This window comes from Nannospalax galili, unplaced genomic scaffold (genome assembly GCF_000622305.1).
Source record: "Nannospalax galili isolate Female #2095 unplaced genomic scaffold, S.galili_v1.0 scaffold707, whole genome shotgun sequence".
Classification (NCBI taxonomy): domain Eukaryota; kingdom Metazoa; phylum Chordata; class Mammalia; order Rodentia; family Spalacidae; genus Nannospalax; species Nannospalax galili.
The window spans coordinates 311,284-338,975 of NW_008356263.1; the positions used below are offsets into that span (position 1 = coordinate 311,284).

General features: G+C 40.9%; 1 protein-coding gene and 1 pseudogene across 3 annotated transcripts in view; one reads left to right on the forward strand and one right to left on the reverse strand.

Moving 5' to 3' along the window:
* CUNH20orf194 (chromosome unknown C20orf194 homolog) overlaps positions 1–27,692 on the forward strand; it is a 257,297-nt gene that overhangs the window by 101,098 nt on the left and 128,507 nt on the right. For all 3 annotated transcript variants that reach the window (XM_029556875.1, XM_029556874.1, XM_008854459.3), the window contains exons 11-18: positions 1,135–1,216; positions 2,082–2,118; positions 8,089–8,176; positions 9,333–9,409; positions 12,324–12,368; positions 14,156–14,201; positions 22,981–23,092; positions 26,150–26,220. In XM_029556875.1, coding sequence (XP_029412735.1) covers positions 1,135–1,216; positions 2,082–2,118; positions 8,089–8,176; positions 9,333–9,409; positions 12,324–12,368; positions 14,156–14,201; positions 22,981–23,092; positions 26,150–26,220 — 558 coding nt within the window. The remainder of the gene's footprint in view (positions 1–1,134; positions 1,217–2,081; positions 2,119–8,088; positions 8,177–9,332; positions 9,410–12,323; positions 12,369–14,155; positions 14,202–22,980; positions 23,093–26,149; positions 26,221–27,692) is intronic.
* Positions 16,768–17,591, reverse strand: LOC115067840 (annotated as a pseudogene).

The following is a 27,692-nucleotide window of genomic DNA, read 5'->3' on the forward strand; positions in this document are numbered from 1 at the left end:
CTCAGCGGTTAAGAACACTGGTTGTTCTTGTAGAACAACCTCCAAGCCTCTTCTGTCCTCCGTGGGCATTGCAAGACACGGGTGCACTTACCTACATGCAGGCAATAACACGCATATACATAAAATAAAAATAATAAATAAAATGTCAAAAAAAAGACTCCTTTCTCAGGTGACTCTAAGCTGTGTTAATAGCTAAAGCTAAATAGGAACCCCAAAACATATATCATGTAAAGAGAAAAATGGCTCCCACGTGCCCCCTGCACAAGTTAAATTAAAATAAAAAACGAAGCCAGGCGTGGTGGCACATGCCTTTAATCCCAGCATTCAGGAGACAGAGGCAGGCAGATCTCTGTGAGTTCAAGGCCAGCCTGGTCTACATAGTGAGTCTTCCAGGCCAGCTGGGGCTACAGGGAGACCTTGTCTCAAAAAGACCAAAAAAAAACAACTTTTTTTAAAATAAAAAACTAAGAATGAGTGCACACAAAAGATACTGTTGGGAAAGTCACTTATTTTGACTGTTTAAAATCTTTTTAAAAATATTTTCTCCAAAAAAAAATTTTAAAAAAATTTTTTCTCCTAGAGAGCTGGGCTTGGTGGCCACATGCCTTTAATCCCAGCACTTGGGAGGCAGAGGCAGGCAGATTTCTGTGAGTTTGAGGCCAGCCTGGTCTCCATTAGCAAATCCGGGCCAGCTGCAGCTACAGGGCAACCTTGTCTCAAAAAGACCAAAAAAAAAAAAAGTTTGATTTATTATTATTGTGTATATATGTGTGTGATTCAGGGGTGATGTGCCACAGCATATATGTGGAGGCCACAGTATTGCCTTGTAAAGTCCGTTCTCATCTTCCTTTTTTTTTTTTTTTTTTTTGAGTCAGCGCTCCTTATAACCCAACTGGCCTGGAACTGCCTATGTAGACCAAGTCGGTCTTGATCTCAGAGATCTGCTTGCTCTGCCTCCCAAGTGCTAGGATTAAGGGCATGCGCCCCATGCCCTAGTTCTCCTTCCATCTTTATGTGGATTCTGGGGCTTGAACTCAGGTGGCCAGACTTGTATGGCAAGTATTCTTTACCTATTGAGCCAACTTGCTAGCCCCTAAATATGGTCCTTATTTTCTTATTTTTTCTGACATTCAGGTAGCCCAGTGTGTCTCACCAAAGGGACCTCTAGCATGTTCAAGAACATACTTTTTTGGAGCTACTCATGTTCCTTACTTGGGTAAGTCCCTGTAAATAGTCAACTCTTAGGAAAAAAAAAAATTCTCCCATGAAGAAGTTAACATATGATTTACTGTTTTGTTCAAAAGCTCATAACCATTTCATGGGCCTCAACCTCTTCTTTGATTGCAGCTAAAGAGTTGTGTCTAATGCATTCCTCACAGAATGTATTTCAGGAGAAAAACCATTATTTCTGCTATGGTTTAGAAGTTAGCTATGTGTAAGGCCCTGTGCTGGATGTCATAAGAAAGGTCACAGTGACTAAGGCCTAGTTTGAGATAGCAGGAGATAGGGGCTACAGTGCAAGTTTGGATGACTTGGCCAAATTCCTGCCTAACTTCTCCTGTGAGAAAGGGGAGAAAGGGCCATGATAGAGGGGTACCCAGTAGCTAAGACCCTGCTGTGGTACCCTTCAGAAAGGCTAGACTGGCTAAGGCTATCCTACTTGCTGGGATTTTCTGAAGCCATAGCTATCCAAAGAGACATGGGAGGTGAGGGGGCAGGCATAGTGGTGCATACTTTTAATCCGAGCACTCAAGAGGCAGAGAGAGGCAGATCTCTCTGATTTCAAGGGCAGCCTGGTCTATGTAACAAGTTCCAGGCCAGCTGGTGCTACAGGGAGACCCTGTCTCTAAAAAGACACCCCCCCAAAAGAAATGTAAGATACAAGTAAAAGCAGCCCAGAACTCAAGATTTTATGGAGTGGGTTGGAAAAGTGGGACAGGCAAAAGTCTAGGAAGATACTGGGGAAAGTATAACCATTTTTGTGTTTATATTGTATTTAACTTAAAAGGAAAAAATGCACTTCTAGCTTTCTTGTGAAACATTTGACTATAATATATACATACATATATTGCTCTTTACAGGTAGTGATTACAAGCTGCCAAAGAAGACCAAACAAGTGTAAGTCCTCATGTTAGTTTTATTTCTTCTCTCAAAGTTGAATTTCTCACTTGTGGCTGTCCTGTCTGCTCCCATTGAGATCAGTAATGAATGGAACATTTGGTTTTGAGGCAAACATTGCTATGTATTTTCCCAGCAAGTTATCCGAACTTGTCTTTGCAATTGGAATCCAGGCCAGAGGGCCTTGCCAGCTTTGCCATTGGCTCTTCTGTCTGGAACTCTCATGATTGTATGCACATTCATGTATTTATATGACATAAACCCCCTTCATACATTTTGTACACAGTAAATTGTTTTCAGAACCAAAACACTATGCAATTCATTGGGAAAATCTGAAATCCCATGTGGTCTGAGGAATGTTTTCTATGAGCTTGACATTCAGACTTGAGGAACAGAGCTGTGTTCTAAATCTCAGTTGTATAACTTTAGAGAGGTACTGACTTCACTCCCTTTCCGTAAAGGAAGAAACCACAGACAGGAAATAAAACTCAATAAAATTCTAAAACTCCTTCACCTAGCTGAGTACCCAGCAAAACTGGTAAGTCCAGACCCCTTTTTCCAAAGGCCAGAGGGATTGGCCACAAAGAATTATCTATATATTATTTCAAAATGTAGGTTCCTGAGTATGAGGGTGATCTGGCTACCACATACTCATTGATGAGTTGTTTTTAGCTAATATGCCATCCCCATCCCTCCCAAAGCTGCATACTCTGTGGAAAATTATAACCTCTTTCTCCAATAGAAGAGGACTAATTTTCAATCAAAGATACACAAGTAGTTGCACTTCCTTGTTAGAACCCCCAGGCAAGCTCTCAAGGTCCATTTATTGACTGTAGTGAGTAGTAAAGCTTCTAAGATTCGATCCACATAAGGCACTGCAGGTTACAGTCTTTTCTTTCTTTGTTTTTAAAGACAGAGTTGGTTATATTAATTACTTGTCTTGATTCTGTGATAAAAATACCTAACAAGGAAAATAAAATAAAAGGAGGCAATGAAATGGCTCAGCATGTAAGAGCATTTACTGCCAAGCCTGACAAATACTAGATCTCACACAGTGGGAGGAGAGAATCTATTTTTTTGAGTTGTTCTCTGACCTGCACATGCATGTGGCACACTGGTTGTGTGACACTATGCCTGGGGAGATGTGAACAAACATCTACTCACCCTAGATAGGGTACCAACAACAAAGGTTGGTATTACCAAAGTCCAACTTGGTGGACCAGTGAATTTATCAGGGTTAGTTACAGGAGCATAGATGACTCAAAGGCAGGTGCATCCCTGAAAGTCTACCCAAGTATGAGTGATGATTCATTCTGTGCTTAGCTTACTAGAAACCCTACAGGTTGGAGTCTCCTCCAGGCAACTTTGCTGGTCTGGTCCTCCTCAGGTGTCTTACTGCTTATATAACCTTGGGAAGGGAGCAGCCTGTACATATTTCAGAGACTTCCTGAGACTTATGAGTTGTTTACTTCCTGAGTCTTACTTTCTTTAGAATGTTCTGAATCTTATTTTATTTTATTTTGGTCTATTTGAGACACAATCTCCCTGTAGCCCCAGCTGGCCTGAACTCTCTATGTAGACCAGGCTGACCTCGAACTCACAGAGATCTGCCTGCTTCTGCCTCCTGAGTGCTGAGATTAAAGGCATGTGCCACCATGCCCAGCTATTTATTATTATTTTATGTGTTATGAGTGTTATGCCTCCATGTGTATAAGTGCACCCATGTCATGCAGTGCTTGCAAAGAACAGAAGAGGGCATCAGATCCCCTGGAACTGGAGTTACTGCCACCCTCCATGTGGGTGCTGGGATACAAACACAACCTGGGTCTTCTGTAAGAGCAGCCAGTGGTCTTAACCATTGAGCCATCTCTCCAGCTCCGAATTTTCTGCATCTTAACAAGCTTCCCTCCATGTTTTAATTCAGAGGAAATTGCTCTACAACATGGAAGTGTGCATGTATGTGCACATACACACAAATAATTTTTTTATTTTTTAAATTCATTTATATTTATTTATTTTTTTTGGTGTTTTTGAGACAGGGTCTCCCTGTAGCCCCCGCTGGCCTGTAACTCACTATGTAGACCAGGCTGGCCTTGAACTCACAGAGATCCACCTGCCTCTGCCTCCCAAGTGCTGGGGTTAAAGGCATGCACCACCACATCTGGCTTCGTTTTTTAATTTTTTAAATAAAAATAAATTGAAAATAAAAAGACCAGTGAGATGGCTTAGCAGGTAAAAGTGCTTTCTGAGAAAGCCTGATGACCTGAGTTTATTCCCAGAACCCACAGAAAACCAGATGTGGTGGCTCAAATTTGTAATTCCAGCACTCCTATGGCAATGGGAGGCAGAGATAGGAGAATCATCCAGAAGCTCATGGGCCAGCATCTGCGTACACAGAGTGACAGAAACAAGAAGGAGAGAACTGGTTCCCAAAATTTGTCTTCTAATCTCCACTCATGCACTGTGTGCCATGGCACATGCACCCCCTGCCCCCACTCATGCACTGTGTGCCATGGCACATGCACCCCCTGCCCCCACTCATGCACTGTGTGCCATGGCACATGCACCCCCTGCCCCCACTCATGCACTGTGTGCCATGGCACATGCACCCCCTGCCCCCACTCATGCACTGTGTGCCATGGCACATGCACCCCCTGCCCCCATATATCATACACACATATACGGTAATAATAAGTAAATAAAATACCCAATGAAGCAAACTTAAAGGAAGAAAGGTTTATTTTGGCTCATAGTTCAAGGGTATAGTCCATCATGGTATAAAATTTATGGCAGCAGGGAGGCTGGTCACATTACATCTGCTATCAGGAAGCACAGAATAATGAATGCCTGTGATGCTGGATGCTTGTCTCTTACATGATTCTAGATCCTGTCAAGTTGGTAATATTAACCATCACTAGGGTCTTACTATATAGATCATGCTGGTCTGGAACTTGTTGAGAGTGTTCTGCTTGTTTGTGAGAATTGGGATTACAGGTGTGAACCACCATGCCTAGATTAGTTTGTCTTTTTATATTGAAAATTTATTTTTATTTTATGTGTATGAGTGTTTTACCTGCGTGTATGTAAGTGCACCTCATGCATACAATGCCCATGGAGGCCAGAAGTAGGTGCATCCCCTGGAGCTGGAGTTATGGATGGTTATTAGTTACCATGTGGGTGCTGGAAACCAAACCTCAGTCCTCTTGAAGAACAGCCAGTGCTCTTAACCTCTGAGCCATCTCAACATCCCCTTTGCTGAAAATTAAAAAAAAAAAAAAGCCAGATGTGGTGGCTCACACCTATAATCCCAACACCAGAGGCAGAAGTAGAATGATTGCCACAAATTCCAGGCCAGCCCGGTCTAGAAAGTGAATCCCTGCCTCAAACAAAAACGAAAAACAAAATACATGCACAGGTTTCCTTGACCTAATCCCAGAACTACTGAATCAGAATTTCTAGGATCCAGCTCACAAAAACTGTACTGGGAAAATTTAATACAAATCATATAATCAATACAGGTAGAGAAAGGAAAATCATTTGATCCATAAATCCTCCCTGGCATTATCCATTAGTGTCTCATATACAGTATATCTTCCTGGGTACTTAAAAATATTACTTTTAAGCTGGGCGTGGTGGTGCATGCCTTTAATCCCAGCACTCGGGAGGCAGAGGCAGGCAGATCTCTGTGAGTTCAAGGCCAGCCTGGTCTACATAGTGACTCTAGGACAGCTGGGGCTACAGAGAGACCATCTCAAAAAGACCAAAAAAAATTTTTTTAATTACTTTTTAGGGCGTGACAGCACACGCCTTTAATCCCAGCACTCCAGAGGCAGAGGCAGGCCAGTCTCTGTGATTTCGAGGTCAGCCTGGTCTACATAGTGAGTCCCAGGCCACCTGGATCTATAGGGAGACCATGTCTCAAAAAAAAAAAAAAGACCAAAAAAATTTATATATATAAATATATATATAATATATGGTGTTTTTATAGGGTTATATCTGTGTCTTTTTTTCCTTTCACTTTAGTAGGAAGTCAATCATTTTCTCCTGCTTGGTGGGGGTAGTCTTGCCTACTGCTTGTGCTTAGCCACTGCCCTGGATCCTCATTCTGGACCCTTTGATTTTTTTTTTAAAGATTTATTTTTCATTTATGTATTTGTGTGTGTCTGCATATGTGCACAGGTGTCAAGGAAGCCAGAGACATCAAATACCCCTGAAGCTGGAGTTACAAGCAGTTGTAAACCAGCTCTTCATCCCCTTGCTTTTTTTTTTTTTTTTAAGCCAAGCATGGTAGGATGGTCATTTTCTCAACATTAATTCTTATGGTAGCACATGCCTGTAATCTGCAGGTAGAGCTCTATAATTCTACATAGCAACTTCCAGGCTAGCCAAGACTATATAGTAAGACCCTGTCTCAAAAAAACAAAACAAAATGAAAACAAAATGTTTGTTGGTATACATAAAAATTTACTATTTACTAAAGAGTAAAGCAAATTTGCATACTAATGAGATAGATATGTTTATTTCTACATAAATAATGAAATCTTAGCAAATATTTTCTATAATGAAATCTTAGCAAATGTAGAGCATCTTTATCATTTTTCAGTTTGATCTGTATTTTGATTTTATAATCATTAATACTGGGAGCACCACTTTGGCATAAAATGGCAAATATGGCCAGGCGTGGTGGCACACACCTTTAATCCCAGCACTCGGGAGGCAGAGGCAGGTGGATCTCTGTGAGTTCGAGGCCAGCCTGGTCTCCATAGTGAATCCAGGTCAGCTAGGGCTACAGGGAGACCCTGTCTCAAAAAAAAAAAGAATGTGTATGTGTATTTACAGCCATTTAAAAAACTGTAATAAATTCTGCTCTAATCCAAAGCCATAATTCATTTAATAATTTTTAAAAATATTTTATTATTTTTATTTTGTGTGTAGATATATTGCCTTCATGTATATAAGTGCACCTGTGTCATGCAGTGCCCACAGAAGTCAGAAAAAAAGCGTTAGATCTTCTGGAACTGGAGGTACAGACGGTTGTTAGTCACCATGTGAGTGCTGGGAATTGAACCCGGGTCCTCTGCAAGAGCGTCCAGTGCTCTTAATTGCTGAGCCATCTCTCCAGCCCCCAACATTTAATTCTTTTTTTTTTTTTAATCTTTTTTTTTTGGTCTTTTGAGGCATTGCCTCCCTGTAGCCCCAACTAGTCTGCTAGTCTGGAATTTACTATGTAGACCAGGCTGGCCTTGAACTCACAAAGATCCACCTGTCTCTGCCTCCTGAGTACTGGAATTAAAGGCGTACAGTACCATGCCCAGCTTGATAATTATTTTTATGAGACTTAAACCAGCAACCCAAAGATATACTAATTTAATAACTTATATCCTGAGGAATGACAATAAGAAACACTTAAAGTTTTTGTTTTATGTAATTAACCACTGTGTTTCTATAAGAACACTGTAATTCATTGCATACACTATTCTGGAATCTGAGCCCAGGTAGGTTTTTTTTTTTTTTTTTTGGAGTTACATGGTGTGACAGAATGCATGTACAAGGTGGGCATGTTGTATAATGCTACCTGAAACGCATTGCACTTATGATTTTGAATTGAATTTTGGTCATTTCACACTCAGAAACCTTTTATTGTCCTCACATTTTTTACAATGCAGTTATGTGACCTCCTACATATACACAGCTTAAGAAATTGTTAAGTTTAGAGTACCTTTTCCTTTTTTTCAAAAGTAGTTCCATTTTGGCACTTTCTTAATCTGTTTAAAAGTTTATTTCTTGGGAGGTAGGCATGGTGGTGCATGTCTATAATCCCAGCAGCTTGGAAGGCAAGAACAAGAGTTTAAGCCCCTGTTTCAAAAAAAAAAAAAAGAAAAGAAAAGAAACCATCATTTATGAGTGTAATACAGCATTTAATGAGGCCATGTGATACTGTAGTTAACCATTATTTTTTTGTTTTTAAAGTAGACTCTTATCCCAGATATATGCTGCTGTTATTGATGCTGTTTTGGCTGCCATTGCATGCTACACTAAAACTTCCAGTCTGGCAAAGGTAATTTAAATACCATGATTCTCTTTTGGAAGTCTTTATTGAATGTAAATGACCCTATCCATTTGCTTGTTCTTTGGAAACTTGTAGTACTCACTTCTGTGTGAGTTAGTTAAGGCCTTGGTAGCACTTGAGCTGCTCTGCTGCTGCCTGTTGCCATGTTGCTTTTTTTTTTTTTTTTTTTATGAGTGACAACTAATTACACAGCTTTGTAGATATCTAGTTGTGTTAAAGGAAAATCATTTTGTTAATAATTTAAACAAAACACTTTTAGAAGTTAAAGAAAAATACAGATTATTCTATTGAATTTTAATAGAGTCAAGGTATGTAGTTAGCTATATACCTTAGTTTCCTGTAATTCAATGTTTTAAAATCAATTACAGGCTAGAAAATCTGATTTAAACCTTTGCTAGGCAAGCATGTGTAATCTTGCGCTCTGACCATTTTCTTCCTTGCTGTTTTGGGGTTAACCTGCCCTGCTGAGTTGGATTCCTAAATCTGACCCAGTAAGATGAGAAGAGACGGTTTGATGCCTCCCAATGCCAATAGGACCTTTCCTGAATGAAGCCAGTTGACAGTGGAAAGGTTGTGTATGATGTAGCTATCAGGGGGACTGTAGCTGTAGTTACCAGCTCCTTGTCATCCCCCTTTCTCCTAAACTTGAATCCTAGTAGTATTGTGGGTTTTCTCAGCTCTTTAGCTACTATACAGTAGAAGGCCTATGCAAAGCCATGAGATGTTCTTCAATATCAGTTCTCACACCTTTTCTTTCCTAATTGATCCACAGCTCTAGCTATTTGAATATTCTTAACATCTAGCAGAAACAGAGGACATTGGTCTCTCCCATAGAGCCAAGGGAGAAGGGAGGATAAAGCACTTTTCTAGATCTCACATGCCACTCCAGCTGCCTAACAAGCTGCTTATATCTTTCCAGCAGTTCAGATGCCAGTGTCCACCTGTCTAAATTCAGTTTCCTGTGAATCCAGGAGGCACCTGTTTCCCATAACCTGATGCTTTCACTTTAATCTTTTGAGGTATACAAAGTAGTCACATAGAAGGGAAGGGCCCTGACCAACTTTTAGAAGGGCCCTTCCTGTCAGTGATATGTGTACTTTTTGCTGCTTGAAAACTAATTGTCTCTTTTGTTACTGCTTTACAGGCCAAGGAGGTAGCAGAATATACCCTGGAATCTGGGTTAGAGTGCATTGAGTTGGGTCAGTTTAAGGCAGACCTACGGTAAGCAACAGCTGGTATTTTTATGAGGAACTTTAAATTTTTAATCACTCCCTTGTCTCTTATCATTTATATCTATCCCTTTCCTCCTTTGAAAAATGTTCCAGTAAAATAATGAGATGTATGAAGGCAAACCATTCGTCATCAGGCCTCTCATCAAAGATGGTAGAACTGTATCAGGAAGAGTCACATATATGTTCTGAGGCTAGAATGTGAAGCAGTGGGGAAACCAAAACCATTGGAGTCAAACAGGGGAACCTGAGAGGTGTTATTAGTGGCAGGGGGCATAGGCACATGCAGAGAATCACTGGTTAAAAGAACTCACCCCAAGACTTTTCTGCTTTTCAGATGATAGGGAATCTGACTTCTTATAGTCTTCCTATCATATCTCTCAGTATGTCCCATTACATCTCTGTGTGGTCTTTATTAAATCTTTATGAACTCAGTTTAGTTAGTCCTCCATTGCACAGGAGGACTATTTTTGTGTACTTTTATGCAAAAGATATGAAAGATTAATACTAGGACATTTATTTAAGAATACCTTGGCTGCTTTAATCCCAGCACTTGGGAGGCAAAGGCAGGCGGATCTCTGTGAGTTCAAGGCCAGCCTGGTCTACATAGTGAGATCCAGGCCAGCTGAGGCTACAGGGAGACCCTGTCTCAAAAAGACCAAAAAAAAAAAAAAAAAAAAAAAAAAGAGTAAGAAAATAACTTGGCTGAGGCATGTCTTTAATCCCAGCACTGGGAGGCAGAGATAGGTGTCTCTCTGGGAGGTCAAGGCCAGCCTGGTCTACATAGCAAGTTCCAGTCCAGCCAGGGCTACATATTGGGACCCTTTCAAGAAAAAGAAAGAAAACTTCTAGGGTATGCTCTGTAATACCTCTACTCCATGCCCTACATTTTCATACATCTACAACCCTAGGTAGTGAGAAAGAGCATTTGATAGAAGATTAGTCAGTTGTTATAACAGGAAGAATTTTATTGCTCCAGCTCCATGAATGGAGGAAAGGCTTTCCCATGGGTCTTTTGAATCATATCCTGACAATGAAAAGAGCAAGTGCTACCCTTTCCTGTCCCTTTAAGACCCTAGTCTAAGAAAGTTCTTTTACTTTGTGCCATGTGAATTTAAGCAAGATAAGGAACTCTGTATCTGTCTCTGGAACTACTTACTTTGTAGAGATTGGACAAGTGTTTTTTTTATTTTTTTATTTTTATTTTTTAAATGTGTATGCGTGTATTGCCTGCATGTAGGTAAATGCACCCATGTCGTGCAATGTCCTCAGAGGTCAGAAGAGGCTGTCAGATCCCCTGGGACTGGAGTTACAGACAGTTGTTAACTGCCATGTGGGTGCTGGGATTTGAACCTGGGTCTTCTGCAAGAACAACCACTGTTTTTTTGGTGGGCTTTTTTTTTTTTTTTTTTTTTGGTCTTTTTGAGACAGGGTCTCCCTGTAGCCCCAGCTGTCCTGGAACTCACTATGTAGACCAGGCTGGCCTCAAACTCACAGAGATCTGCCTGCCTCTGCCTCCTGAGTGCTGGGATTAAAGGCGTGTGCCACCATGCCCGGCACAACCAGTGTTCTTAACTGCTTAGCCATCTCTCCAGCCCTGGACAAGTATTTCTTATTTGCTATGGTAGTGAGGTCTTCTCTGTCACCATTCACATGACTGATACAGTCATTCTGTTCCTTCTGCCACCCTAAGGTTCTTAGACCTAAATGAACCATCCTAGCTGGAGGAAGGCACAAGGAGAAATCACTAAGCAATAGGAAAAAGGTCTCCCAAGCTGTTATTCTACCTGAAGCTCTAATCCCTTCCCTCTACAAGGATCACTTCACTGAGGACCCCAACTATATGACGTTAGCAGATCTTCTCCTAAAAGAGGAAGGAGAAGGGAGCACATAGGAAAGTTTATATGTTACTAATATTTGTTAAGACATAAAGTTAAACTTCTACAATTTAAAAACTTTCTTGGGCTGGCAAGATAGCTTATCAAGTAAGGGTGCTTGCTTCTAAGCCTTATGACCTGAGTTTGATCCCCTAGAACCCAGGTGGTAGAAGGAGAGAACAAACTCCTGCAAGTTGCCCTCCACGTACGTTGTGGTACGTACACACACACACACACACACACACACACGCACGCACACACACAGACTGACTTCTGTTACTTCTGTTTATTTTCTCCTCCTCCTTCACCTCCTCTTCCTCCTCCTTCTTTCTTTCTCTCTCTCTCTGCTAAAATTTTTAAACCTTTCTTTTTATAGAAAGACCTTAAGCCAGGACTGGGCATGGTCACACATGTCTGTCATATCAGCACTTAGGAGGCAGAGGCAGAAACATCACTCCAAATTTTAGGCCACTCTTGTCTACTTGTCTATTTAGCATTCTAAGCCAGTCAGGATTACATAGTGAAACTCAGAAAAGCCACCAACAACTCAAAAAGAGTAAGCCAGAAATGTTTTCAACTTATTCCTCAGCTCTGAAGGCTTGACCTTGCTGTGACTCCAAAGCACTTGACTTTGAATAGGAGAAGCAGTATCTGCTTGGGCACAGAGCAGGGCTGGCAAGATGACACAAAGATAGAAGGAGAAGGATCAGAGTTGTATGTAGACACTGAGGAGCAGGAGTCCCTGGGCAAGAGAGGACCATTCCTAGTCTGCATTGGGTATTCTTCCTGCTCAAGAGGCAAGAGTTGAGAAGCCTTGAGAACCAGCAAAGAGTCAGGGCTAGGAATGGAATAAGACCCCTGGCTCTACATGTACTGAGGTCGTGGGATGCTGTCAAAGGCATCTAAAATAGCTAAGATAAATCATTGTGTTAAACAAGATGACACATACCTGAGTGAATAACCGCATAGACAGCTCAGTACTGAACAACAGAAGACTGACTTCCGTTTTGTTTTCTTGCTGGTCTGTAGCTCCAGGATGACTTTTCATATACATGCTGTGAATAACCAGGGAAGGTAGGTGTGTGATTGTTGTACCTCCTCTCATGGGGCAGCTATAGGAACAGAAAGAAAAAAGTCCATCCAAGATAATGGTATACACCTGTAATCCCAGTGCTGAGGAGACAGAGGCAGGAGGATCAAGAGTTTGGGGTCTCAGGGCTGGTAAGATGACTCAGTGCATAAAGGCACCTGCTTCCAGCCCTGACAACCTGAGTTCGATCTCCAGAACCCACACAGTAGAAGGGGAGAACCAACTCCTGCAAGCTGTCTGATGATCTCCACATGCATATCATGACACGAATCATGTCCCTACATAGAATAAATAAATAAAACTAAAATGTAATTTTAAGAAAGAGTTCCAGGGGCTGGAGAGATGGCTCAGTGGTTAAGAACACTTGCTGTTCTTCCACAGGACCCAGGTTTGAATCCCAGCACCCATAAGGCAGCTAATAACTGTCCATAACTCCAGTTCCAGAGGATCTGACGCCCTTTTCTGGTCTCCGCTGACTTTACATGACACAGGTGCACTTACGCACATACAGGCAGTGCACATAAAATAAAAACAATAAATAAAACCTTTAAATGAAAAAAAAAGGAGTTCCAGCCAGGCATAGTGGCGCATACCTTTAATCCCAGCACTTGGAAGGCAGAGACAGCTATATAACTCTCTGTGAATTCCAGGCCAGCTGGGGCTATGGGAGGGACCGGGAGAGAGGGAGGGAGGGAAGGAAGGAAGGAAGGAAGGAAGGAAGGAAGGATACAAAGGAATTGGCACACTCCACTTCAGCTTACCTTAGTGAGCCTGTCTTCTTTTTCATGTAGATGCACTCTAAAATGGAATGGGATAGGGGAAGGAATTAAAAATAAAATTTAGCTCCTGCCCTCGGGCCGCTTGGGGTAAGTCTATCGCGCAGCCCTCCGCGCCTTGACTCCCCCAGCCGCGTTCACCCTGAGGGAGGGGGAGGGGGAGGCAGAAAGAGAAAGAAAGAAGGAAAGAAAGAAAATTAATTTGAGGCTGGGCGTGGTGGCGCACGCCTTTAATCCCAGCACTCAGGAGGCAGAGGCAGGCAGATCTCTGTGGGATCGAGGCCAACCTGACTTACATAGGGAGTTCCAGGCCAACTGGGGTTACAAAGTAAGACCTTGTCTGAAAAAACTAAATAATAATAATAATATAGAGAACTGGGGATGTTGCTCGGTGCTCTGTTGGTAGAGTCCTTGCCTAGGATGCATAAAGCCCTGAGTTCAATTCCTAGTGCCACATAAACCAAGAATGGTGCTACTGAGCCAGGCATGGTGGTGCACGCCTTTAATCCCAGCACTTGGGAGGCAGAGGCAGACGGATCTCTGTGAGTTCAAGGCCAGCCTGGTCTACATAGTTTGTTCCAGGACAGCTGGGGCTACAGGGAGACCTTGTCTCAAAAAGAAAAAAAAAAAAAAAAAACCCTAGCTAGCACCTGGCCTAGTGGTGCACACTTGGTAGCTCAATACTTGGGATGCAAAAGCAAGAGGATCGCTGCAAGTCTAAGACCATTCTGGTCTATATAGTGAGTTCCAGGCCATTCAGGGCTACATAGGGAGTGAGATTCTTTCTCAAAAGCAAAAACACCTAACTGGACATGGTGGCACATTCCTGTAACCCTAGGATTTGGGAAGTGAAAGCAAAAGGAGTTCAAGGCCATCCCTTGCTACATTAGTGAATTTGAGGCCAGCCTGGGTTACTGGGAGACCTAGTTTCAAAAACAAAACAAAACGCAAAATCCTTTAGCATATTTCTCTACCTTCTCTTTTTTTTCCTCTAGAATTGTGCCTCTGGACAATGAAGATAACTTATCCTTTGTGAAAACCGTAAGCAGAACTGTTATGAGTCAGCTGACCCAGAATGGCCTGCAAAGGGATAGCTGCAAAGGATGAGTTACAAGTAGATGTGGGGGTGTCCCACAAGTAGCTGAGATGTCAGTAACCTTGTACGAAAATGTCAGATGAACACAAACCAATGAGTTTTTAATGACTTTTCATTGCAGGAACTACACGATATACTTAACAAGAACCAGGGAAAATTAATTTTAAAAAAACAACAGTCCACAGAAGGCTTTATGTGCAGTGAAGTTTGGTAGTCTTACTATGTAGCCCTGGCTGACCTTGAACTCATTATGTAGGCCAAGCTGGCCTTGAACTCACAGAGATCCATCTGCCTCTGCCTCCAGAGTACTGGGATTAAAGATGTGAGTCACCAGCCATCATTGGAATTTTAATGGTGATTGCATTGAATCTTTAGATTACTATTAGTAATATAGACATGTTCACAATATTAATTTTGCCATACCAGGAGTGTGGAGAAGGTCTTTCAATCATCTAATATCTTCCTCAATTTCATTTTTCAGTATCTTATTCCATATAGAGATCTTTCCCCTCCTTGGTTAGGTTTATTCTTAGATTTTTGTGTTGTTTGTTTTTTGAGACAGGGTCTTTCACTATGTAGCCCTGGCAGACCTGGAACTCGGTATGTAGACCAGACTGGCCTAGAACTCAGAGATCTACCTGCTTCTGCCTTGGGAGTATTACATTGAGTAAGTGGAAAGAGTGAGCACCCTCGTCTTGTTTCATACTTTACAGGAAATGCTCTGAATTTTTCCCTATTTAGTATAATTCTGGCTGTCGGTTTGTTGTATATAGCCTTTGTTGAAGTTTGTACTATTTCTAGTTTCTTCTGTTATGAAGATATATTGAACTATGTCAAATGCCTTTTCTGCATCTATTGAGATAATCGTGGGTTTTTTTTCTTTAAATCTAATACAGTATATTGTATTTATTGATTTGTGTATGTTGAACTAACCTTATATCCTTGGGATGAAATCAACTTGGTCATGATCTGTCATCTTGAATTCAGTTTTGCAAATATTTTGTTGAAAATTTTTGTGTTTATGTTTATCAGGGAAATCTTTATGTAGTTTTTTGTTTTTTTTTAATTTTTTGGCTGTGTCTTTGTCCAGTTTTGTCATTCAGGGTAATACTGGCTTTGTAGAATGAGTTTGGTAGTATTCCTTCCTTCCTTCCCTTTGTATTTTGTGGAACAATTTAAAAAATATTAGTAGTAGATCTTCCCTAAAAGTTTGGTAGACATCAATACTAGAAGATGAAAGGCCTTCATGCTTCGGAATTAGAAGAATTTATATTATGAAATCAGTTACACTACCAAAATTAATCTACATATTTAATACAATATCTATCAAAATTCCAATGTCAGAAAAAAACAGTCCCAAGAATTCATATAGAAACACAAAAGACCATGAATAACCAGAGCAATTCTAAGGGGTAAGAATACAGCTATAGCTATCACAATACCTGACATCAATTATACTACAGAGCTTTAGTGATAAAGACAGGTTGGTACTGGCATAAAAATAGATAGGTAAACCAGTGAAACAGAGGACCTAGAAATAAACTGACAAAACTATGTCCACCTAATTTTTGACAAAGGCAAAAGCATACACTGGGGTGAAGACAGCCTCTTCAATAAATGGTGCTGGCAAATTGGATTCCACCTGAAGAAAATGATAAGAGATTCACAACTTTCATCTTGTATAAAAATCAATTCTAAATGGATCAACGACCTTAACTTAAAATATGCAAGTTCTAGATGAAAACATAGGGCATACTCCCCATGAAATTGGGATAGGCAAAAACTTTCTGAACAGAACATGAGTTCCACAGGAACTAGCCCCAACCATCAACATATGGGACTATATAAAATTGAAAAGTTTCTGGACAGCAAAGAAAACTATCAGCAGAGTATACAGAGCCCCTAGAATTGGAGATCTTTACCAGCTGTACATCAGACAAATGCCTAATATCCAGAATTTACAAAGAACTGCAGAGATTAAAAAAACCAAGGAAATAAGCTGGGTATGGTAGCACACACCTTTAATCCCAGTACTCAGGAGGCAGAGGCAGGTGGATCTCTGTGAGTTCAAGGTCAGCCTGGTCTACATAGGATAGTCTACATAGGGTAGGTCTTCCAGGCCAGCTGGGGCTACAGGGAGACCCTGCCTCAAAAAGACCCCCCACCCAAAAAAAAAACCACAATTTTTTTTGTACCAGCCTTGGTGTCTGTCAACAGAAGAATGGATAATAAAAATGTGACATACACAACAGAATTTTACTCAGCTGTTAAGAAAATAGAATTACGAAATTTACAGGAAAATGGATAGAACTGTAACGTTATTAAGTAAATTAACCCAGTCTCGGACAAAAATCATGTTCTCTTTCATATATAGAGCCTAACTTTTAAACATTTTTATTTATATATTTATTCTGTGTATGAGTGTATTGCTTGAATGTGTGCAAGTGCACCCGTGTCATGCAGGGTCTCCCCATAACCCCAGCTGGCCTGGAACTCACTATGTGGACCAGGCTGGTCTTGAACTCACAGAGATCCACCTACCTCTGCTTCCTGAGTGCTGGGATTAAAGTGCCACTACACCCTGTCTGGTAAAGTTTAATCTTTTTAATTGAATTTTTGTGTATTTCATACAGAGCATCTCAATCTTAATTATCATTATACCCTGTCCCCACTGGCACCCTCCCATATCCCCCTCACTGGAGCCCATATACTCTGTCATCCCTGTTAAGGCCATTGTATCAAGTCAGTGTCCCTAGACATTCCCCAGTGCACTGTTAGAAAATTGAACAAAGACAACTAAATCTCTACACAACTGTGCTTTAACAACAGTTTTAAGTGGTTTTAGCTCATGTTTTGGTTATGAAAGCAATTTAGCTCATCTCACAGGAAACAAAAGCAGGTGTTGAATCATGAAAGCCCCAATTTTTTTTTAGCATGCCTCTTAATTTTCTTTCCCCTGATTTCTTGTCTTCTGTGCCTGAGTCTTGAACAGGTAACCACTTCAGGGCATGTCAACCATATATTGGCCACGGAGGAAGTGTCAGCAAACAGGAGAAAGCAAATCTGGTCATAACTATATAGACAGTCCACCCAAAGTGTTCAGCCATGGACCTGTAGATAAATCCAACAATTGCAGAGAACAGTTAATTCCCTGAAACATCTGTTCAGCTAGTTTCTACCCCTTGTAATCCATCTGCTGTGGGCAGTGAGCTCAGATGCTTCAGCATGAGGGGCAGGGGAGACAGACAGCAGAGCAGGGGGACCAATTCTTAGGGAGCACGGGTGGGACAGTGCAGACTGGCCAACCTGCACAGCCCCTCAGAGTGATCTCTGTTCTTTTTGCTTTTTTTTTTTTTAATGTGTATGAGTGTGTTACCATCATGTAGGTAAGTATACCCATGTCACGCAATGCCCTTGGAGGACAGAAGAGGCTGTCAGAGCCCCTGAAACTGGAGTTACGGACAGTTGTTAACTGCCATGTGGGTGCTGGGATTTGAACCCGTGTCTTCTGCAAGAACAACCAGTGCTCTTAACCACTGCGCCATCTCTCCAGCCCCCTTTTTACTTCTCAAGTATAACCTTGCATGGCTTGAACAGTCTCTAAAGTCTGTGGATGCTACAGGATCCCAACTTTTCCTTCCCAGCTACCTTACCTACCTTAATTTTTTTCTTCTGAAAGTTGATTTTATATTAATCCCTATCCTCACCTACCACCTATTTTCCTCCAAATCCTAATCTTACTAAAATCTGACTACACTCCATACTATCCTTGGTTGCTTATCCTCCCAACAGTTACTAAAGTCAAAGGGGCTGCTGCTGTTAATTACCTAGTACAACATCTGCATGGTGGGAAAATCCAGTTGCTGTGACTTCTCTCACTACTAATATTCTACTCAGGAAATAATACAGAATTTGTACCAGGCACCCTGAGCTTCTGTACTGAGCAAATATTATCTATGTACCTCAACTCTACCACATATAAGTCCCACATGAATGTTTCAAAATTTCAGCAAAAAGACTATGGCTGAGTTTTTTTTTTTTAAAGCAAGCGACAAAATAACCTCAGATGCATTAATCCCAAAACTGTAACACAAGAAACATGAAACACCCAAGATAATATAACTCTTCCAAAATTTACTAATCCTGCAGAAATGGCATCCAGAGAGAGCAAGATAAATGAAATCCCAGACAGAGAACTAAAAGAATGATTGTATGTTCAAAAAAATCAAAGAAGAAAATAAGCTCTTGATCAAGAACACAAACAACTTAATGAAATAAGGTGATGCAAGATTTGAAAAAGGAAGTCAACAAAGATGTAGAAATACTGAAGAAAAATACATTATTTAAAATGTTAGAAATGAAGAACATAATGACTCAGCTAAAAATCTCTATGGAAAGTCTCACCAATAGAGTGGATCAAGGAGAGGACTGAGCTTAAAGACAGGATGGATAAATTGGAACAATCAAAAAAGGACAAAGATTAAAATACCAGCGGGAATTCCAGGATATACCCAACACTCTGAAAAGACCAAATCTATAGATAATAAGCATAGAATATGGAAAATAATTGTGTTCTAAAGGCATAGAAAATATTCTAAAAATAATCATAACAGATAATTTCCCAGAGTAGGAAAAGAGATGCCACGCCAGATATAGGAGACATTTAGGATACCAAAGAGACAAGACCAGAAAAGAACCTCCCTCATCATGTTATAATTAAAACACTAAATACACAGACAAAGGCAGTAAATTGAAAGTGGCAAGAAATACCAAGTCACACATAAAGGCAGGATCATAAAAATACGGCAGATTATTCAATTGAAGATTTAAAACCCTGGACAGATGTATTTCAAGTTCTAAAAGACATCTGACAACCCAGATTACTATACTCAACAAAGTTTTCTGTTATAATTGACAGTAAAATAAAACTTTCCATGTTAACAACTAAGCCAGCTTTAAAGAAAATACTTGAAGGAATCTTTCAGATTGAAGAGGAAAGTAAATCCATCCATGAGTCAACAGGAAAGAAAAAAAATCACACTAGAATAATAAGCAAGACAGGAAGAAGAAAAAGCTACAGTACAAAATCAACAAAATGACAAGAAATAATACCTTTCAAAATAACTCTGAATATTAATGGTCTCTGTTCCCCAATCAAAAGACACAATGAACTAGAATAGAGAACCCAGACACAAATCTACAGTCACCTGATTTTTTTTTTTTTTTTTTTTACAAAGATACCAAAAACGTATTGGAGAAAAGATAGTATCTTCAACAAATGATGCCGGGGAAACATGTAGAAGAATGAAACTAGATCCTTATTTTGTGCACAAAAACCAACTCTAAATGGACCACAAATTTTAACATTACACCTGAAACTCTGAAGAGCTAGAATAAGTAGGAAGTACATTTCAAGATACAGGCATAGGGAGGCTGGAGCTGCGGCTCAACTTTTAAAAGCACTTGCTCTTGCAGAAGACCAGAGTTCAGATCCCAGCACATATCACACAGCTTATAACTGCCTGTAAGTTCATTTCCAGGCAATCTGCCACCCTCTTCTGACCTCCACAGGCCTGCATATATGCATGCACACACACACATACACATAAAAATAAATCTTTAAAAAAAAAGGACTTTCTGACTAGGACTCCAATTGCTCAGTAACAAAGGATACAGAATGAGAAATAATCTTTACCAATTTATAAAGCTGACAAGATTATTATCTATAATATATACACAACTCAAGAAACTAAACATCAAGAAAACATACAAAATGGGCTATGGGGGATGATGAAATGGCTCAGTGAATAAAGGTGCTTGTTGCCAAACCTGACAACCTGAGTTCAATTCTCAGAACCCACGTGGTGGAAGGAGAGAACTGACTCGCAGGAATTGTCCTCTGACTGCCACATATGTGCTCTGGTACTCATATACCTGCATACACACACACACACACACACACACATACACACACACAAATAATAAATAAAAGGAAAATTGATGGGGCTGGAAAGATGGCTCAATGGTTAAGAGCACTGGCTGCTCTTGCAGAGGATCTAGGTTCAGTTCCTAGTACCTATACAGCAGTTAACAACTGTCTGTAACTCCAGTTCCAGGCTTCTGCAGGTATTGAATGACACAGGTGCACTTACACATGCAAGCAAAACACTCATACACATAAAATTTAAAAATAATAACTTCAAGGCCACCCTGGTCTACATAGTGATTTCCAGGTCAGCTGGGACTACAGGGAGAACCTGTCTCAAAAAGACCCAAAAATAATAATAATAAATATTTTTGAAAAAGGGGTCGGGTGTGGTGGCGCATACCTTTAATTCTAGCACTTGGGAAGCAGAGGCAGGTGGATCTCTGTGAGTTCAAGGCCAGCCTGGTCTATACAGTGAGTTCCAGGTCTCTCTCTTATAGGGAGACCCTGTCTCAAAAAGACCAAAAATAATAATAGATGGATGGATGGATGGATGGATGGATGGATGGATGGATGGATGGATAGATAGATAGATAGATAGATAGATAGATAGATAGATAGATAAAAATATTTGAAAAAGAAAAAGAAGGGCCAGGCATGGCCCTTTAATCCCAGTACTTGTCAGTCAGAGGCAGGTGAATGTGAGTTGGAGGCCAGCCTGGTCTACCTAGTGAGTTCCAGGACAGTTGGGGCTACAGGGAGACCCTGTCTCAAAAAAGAAAAAAAAAAGAGAGAGAGAGAGAAAGAAAATTGCCGACGTTGTTTTTTGTGCTTTGAGTCCATTACTAAGTAAAATAAGAATGACTCAGCATCCGTCTCAAAGAAGCTCATATCCATGTTCTTATGTGTCTTATGTTTCTTCTTGAGTGCCTCGCTTTCCCTTTTAACCTTTATGCTTAAATCTGGGTTTTTTGTTTTGTTTTGTTGTCTTTTTGAGACAGGGTCTCCCTGTAGCCCCAGCTGGCCTGGAACTTACTATGTAGACCAGGCTGGCCTTGAACTCGCAGAGATCCGCCTGCCTCTGCCTCCCAAGTGCTGGGACTACAGGCGTGCACCACCACACCCGGCTAAATCTGTTTTAAAATATCTTTATTATGAGGCTGAACAGACGGCTCAACAGTTAAGCACACTGGATGCTCTTACAGAGTACCAGGATTCAGTTCCCAGCACCCACATGGCAACTACAAGCCGTCTGTAACTCCATTTTCAGGGGGATCTGACACCCTCTTCTGTCCTCAATGGATGCTGCACAACCGTGGTGCACTTGCATGCAGGCAGAACACTCATGCACATAAAATTAAAAGAAATAAATCAGAATTGAAGGGACTAGAGAGATGGCTCAGAAGTTAAGAGCAGTTCTAGGAGATCTAACACTCTCTTTTGACTTCTGCAGGTTTGCACACATGGGTGCACTGATATACATTCATGCAAAACACTCATACACATAAAAATAAGTAAATAAAAAAATTTAATCTATAAACTCTAATTCAACTCTTAAAAAAATGAATTGGAGACTGGAGAGGACCTGGGTTTGATTCCCAGCACCCACAGAGTAGCTAAAAAAACATCTGTAATTCCAATTCCAGGGGATCTGATGCCCTCTTCTGACATCTATGGGCATTGCATGACACAGGTGCACTTACATACATGCAGGCAATACACTCATAAAATAAAGTAATAAACACAGTAACAATTTTTTAGAAGAATTACTTGACTGTAAACATTATGATACTATGATGATCAATCTGATAACCCAGATGTCTGTTTACTAATCTGTTTACTAAGTAGTGTAGATGCTCTGGACCAAGGAATGATTCATATCCTAAGAAGGATGGAGTAGAACAGTATAAAATTTAATCACACCAAAAATGATATATAATTTTAAATTCATACATTGTTTATTTCTGGAGTTACTCATTTAATATTTGTAGGCCACAGGTGGCCTGAGTTACTGAAGTTACTGAAACCACAGTTAGCAAAACCATGAATAAAGGGTATCGGGGAACTACTGTACTAGAAGCATCACTTGCAGCATGTTGTTAGGTACTCAAAAATATCCATGAAGATGTGCATAACAAATTAATGAAAACCTTTGTCAGCACCTTTCCTATCTTATTGAGAACTCATTTCTAACCTAAAGGAGTTGGTGAGAGTGTGATAATTGTGGGAGTGTGAAGCATCTAAGTGTTCAGAAACCAAAGGAAATACCTCTTGACTCTGGTAGACTGGGAGCCAGTCACAATTAAGAAAGAGGGCTATGGAGCTGGAAAGATGAATCAGCAGTTAAAAGTGCTTGCTACTTTTTCAGAAGACCAGAGTTTGGTTCCTAGTACCCATGTTGGGTGGTTCATAACCGCCTGTAACAAATTCCTTGGCATCTGATGCCCAGTTCTGGCTTCCTGAGGCATCTGTACACAGCATATATACAGAGATGCACACATCTGCATAAGTTAAAAATAAAAGAGTGAAGACTGTTGATTATTAGAGGAATAACAGTTTGAGAAGTTTATCAGAATATAAAGATATGTTCTCTAATCAAGAAACACCTATACGGAAACCTGAAGACATCTCCCAGTTCAGAAGTGTATTTCAGCATAGCTCCAGTTTTTCGTAGAGATTTTCTAGTATTCTTTTGCCATGTTCCTTACAGCTATATTTTGTGGTCTATTTCTTATAGATCTCTCCTGGAAGATGATAGACTAATAATATCTCTGTCCCTGCTTTCTCACCTAACATAGGCTTGTATGACTGTCTATGACATTCCTGACTTTCTGGGAGGAAAAGGATGCTTAGGATCTGTGGTCTTCTCAGAATCATTTTTGACTTCTCAGATCTTGGTTAAAGAAAAGGGTAAGTGTGTGTAATATTTCGAAAGCAACCTTGAAAATTTGTTTTTGGTAAAATAAACCATAAACTAAAGAAAAAGGCCAACATAAATATATTAATGACTAGTATATATTAGACCACTTACAAGCAACTGGTACAAATTATTAAGAAAAAGATATGCTATCTAATAGTTAGTTACATGGCCAAAAAATTACAAGCAGGTTGTTAGAAACAGAAAACAAAATAATAAGGAGGGAGCACTTTTTATGAATGAAGATATATATACCATTGATAGTGTGCTGGATAGCTTTAGTGTCAACTTGACACACCTGGGTTGAGGGAGCCTCAATTGGGGAACTACCTCCATAGGACTGGCCTATGGCCAGGTCTGTGGGGCATCTTCTTGATTGTTGAGTGATGTGGGAGGGCCCAGCCTACTGTGGACCTGAGCTCTGCAAGTGTCAGCTCTTGAATAGCTTATGAGGTTGGGATTTCTTAGCCTTTAGCAGCAGCTGGTATTTTTCACTTCTCGGTAAGCCTAGGTATCAAAATTCCTCAGCCTTTGAGAGTTGTGGTGTTATAGCCCCCAGGCCCAAAGTATCTGAGACTTTTGACCTTAAAGGCCTCACAGCTCTCTGGAACTCTTCCAAAGACAAGGCCTGCATTCTTTTCTTTGCTCTTTACAGCCTTTCATCCTTCAGCCTCAGTTGTCTGCCCTCTCTAATTCTGCCATCTCACTTCCCACCCCAGGAACTCTATCAAACTGTTGATCTGTCTTGCTGCTTTTACAGCTTGGCCTATGAACTGTGCAGCTATTGCTGCCACTGTTGTGCTGCTTTGCTGCCTCTCTGTCATTGCCACTCTTATGTCTACTACTTCTTGCTTCATGTTACCGGCTGAGCCAACACCTCTAAAAGTAGACAAAAAAAACCACTTGAGAGAAGCTTCCTATTGGACTTAATGTTGTAACACCAACACAGGCAGCACAGGAAGGTGTCTCCTGGCAGACTCACCAGGCGTGGTGGCACAAGCCTTTAATCCCAGCACTTGGGAGGCAGAGGCAGAGGGGTTCTCTGTGAGTTCAAGGCCAGCCTGGTCTACATAGTGAGTTCCAGGACAACTGGAGCTACAGGGAGACCCTGTCTCAAAAAGACCAAAAAAAAAAAAAAAAAAGAACCACTTGTGTATCCAGAGAGGAGAAAGGTTTTCACCAATCAGGGTAGATCTTGCATGCAAACGAAGGTTTGTATTTTCACCAATCAGGCCATTATGTCTTTAGCACTGATCACAACAATCCCTGTAGTAGGCCACTAGGAGAAATTCCCCACCTTTGCCCCTAGTAGAAATGTTTGCAACATCATCATCTAGAGTTTACTAAGGCTTAGAGTAGCAGAATCTGGCACAAATTGAAATATTCTTGCTGAGGCTATACCCTCAGGAGACATAGCAATAAGCTGTGTAATTGATTGTATAGTTTTCTCAGGGTATTAGTGAAATGTTCACAACAGCTGCTGGCTGTTCAGCATGCAATCTTTTTGTTCAGGGCAGCAAGGAAGAGCTCCAGTTAAGGAACCAAATTGCCCCATCCTGTACCACCTTGGCTTATTTATAAGAAAATGAAACATCAGAAGGAGTACTTACCATAAGAATTTAAAGAACTTATTCATGGTAATGAATACAGTGGCATGCGTACAATACCAACATCTGGAAGGCAGAGCAGGAGGATTACCACCACAACTTCAAAGCCAGCCTGGTCTGCATAGTGAGTTTCAGGCCAGCTGGGGCTACAGGGAAATCATTGATGCAAATTATCAGGGAGAAATAAAGATTATGCTATATTCGCCTTCAAAGATTTCTGTAATTCAACAAGGACAAAATGTAGCCCAAAGACCATTTAGCAACATTTTTCAAATATCATTGGCACAACTTTGAAAAAGTCCTTTGCCCGTTTCTTCCCCAAGGCCGTGGCCAGTTGACGGGAGCTTTACGGAGGCTAGTTAGCCAGTGACGGGTAAGATCTTCTCAGAGTAAAGCGGGTCACCGGCCGATCCCCTACGGCTTTCACTCTAGTAGAGGACAACCTAAGACAGACATGGTCTTTCCATCCCAGTCTTGGCATGTACTTCATCTTTAAAAAATATAAAAAGAAAGGGGGAAATGTCGGGAGCCATGCTTGACAAAGCATTGGAAAAAAGTAGAGTGCCACTTTAAGAGCTTCTGAGCTCTCTGCTTCAGTGGTCAGAGCCAACAGGCTGTGCCGCCATGATTAATTAGGTCTCCTAGAAACTTAAGTTTCATTTCGGTCTTCGGGCACCGGAATTGGTGAGGTAATGCGGAAACCTGCTGCGTCCATAGTTACTTTCTGTTAGTAAAAAATCTATGGTGATTCCTTGGTGATTCCTCAGTTACCCCAAATCTGATTCCTATATAAGATCTGTGTTCCTCACAACAAAAAGCTTCCTGTGATCACTCACCTAACTGTAAGACTCTTTCTTTGAATAAATTCATTGCATAACTTCAAGACTTTTGTCTTAGTTATTTTTCTTGTTGAAGACCCAAGGCTGGTGGGCTTGGGGGGTGTTCGACAGGAGACCCTGTCTCAAAAAGCTGGGGGGTAAGGGGAGGAATACACACACAAAGAACACCATGCCAAACTTATTGGTAGTGATTTTAAGGTTTTAACAGTGTTTACCTAATGCTCCAGAGAGGTATATCTGTCGCATTTGTCTCAGTGCAATTATCCCCAATATTGTTAAGTGTTGTTTTAATGAGTATATATGTCTGTACTTCTTGATAAAAATTGAAATTAAAGATAAAAAGAACTGATTTGAACTTATTTAAATGTGTTTCTATTTCTTTTGAAAAATACTTAATCATCTTTCTCCATCAGCTTATTAGTCTCCCTGTTCCCGTTCCTGTCCCCCCAGCCCCTATAACTCCCTTACTCCCAGGATCAGACTCTATACTAACAAGAGGAGCCCTTGCTCCTAAGAAGGGAAAGGGCACTTTCTTGGGTAGCCCTCCCTGTAAGGTAGGCTGAGGTGGCTGGTAATAACTGGCATGTCTTTAATCTTCCTACAGGTGGCACTATTATCCCAGAGACCAGCTACATTGTCCTGACAGCTGTCATACCCAGATTCTGCTCCTGGTTGGTCAGTATCATCTATAGTATCATCCAGAATCGACCTAAACCCAGACAAACCTGGGGCAAACATTTAAGGAGGAGCCTACCTCTTCCTGGTGTCCCTGGAGGCCTGTCATTCTGAGCTAGGTTTTGTTCAGGAATCGAACCCTCTTATAGTTTTAAAAAACTTCCAAAATAGCTGGGCGTGGTGGCGCACGCCTTTAATCCCAGCACTCGGGAGGCAGAGGCAGGCGGATGATCTCTGTGAGTTCAAGGCCAGCCTAGTCTACATAGCAAGTTCCAGGACAGCTGGGGCTACAGGGAGACCCTGTCTCAAAAAGACCGAAGGAAAAAAAAAAATTGTCCCTTCCAAAAGAAAAACAACAACAGCAAAAAAGCCAAGCTGAGTTATTTACTAAGTCATGCAAGGAAGGAAGGCATTAGCACCCTCATATTACAGATGGGAATACTAGAGCTTAGTGCTAATGTCCAGATGTTCTAAGGCTTGACCAGGGCTCTCTGCCTGTCCAAGGTCTCACAGACTTTGAAAAGTTCATCCCTTCTCTGGTCAGAATGATTATTGCTGTTTTTTTACAATGTCTCTCCCTACATGTAGACATGTCACATTTCTTCAGTGAGGCTTGATCTGAAACTGTATTGTTTTGAATTTTTTTTCAGATGTGGTCTCATGTAGCTCAGGCTGGCCCCAAACTCTCACTGTGTATCCAAGGATGTCTTGAACTCTTCATCCTCTTGTCTAAACCAGCAGCCTCCTCTTTCTTGAGCCTGAGTTCCAGGAACACTGGGGATGTCTTTTTTGGAAGAGATCAGGTTGAAGGGCAGCCTCAAATCTGTCCAAGCTCAGTTTGCAAAAGGCACTGACATGTAACTCTTTTCTATTGTAAGCTTTCTGTTTAGTTTGCTCCCAGTGATTAAATCTAAGTCATTTGAGATTAAAAATAATAATAAAATAGAAGTCTAAGTACCATAAACAGGCATGGTGGTACATATCTGAAGTCTTAGCACTAGGAGACTGAGGCAAGAGAATTGCCACAAGCTGGAAGCCAGCCAGGATTACATAACAGAGGGCAGGGATTTTATCCCTAGCACCCACATGGTGGTTCACAATTGTCCTCAAAACCAGTTCTAGGGAATCCTACTCTCTCTTCTGCCTTCCACATGGTAGAGGTACAGCATGCACATGGTGCACTTGTATACACGTGGGTAAAACATATACATAAAATAAAATGATATATTTTTTAGAATAAATTTTTAAAAGTCACAGGGCTAGAGAGATGGCTCAGTGGTTAAGAGCACTGGCTGCTCTTGCGGAGGGCCTAGGTTCAGTTTCTAGGACCCACATGGTGGCCAACAACCGTCTATAACTTCAGTTCCAGGGGAGTCTAACACCTTCTTCTAACCTCTGCAAGCATTGCAGGGCACGGATGCACTTACACACATGTAGGAAATATACTCATACACATAAAATAAAAATAATAG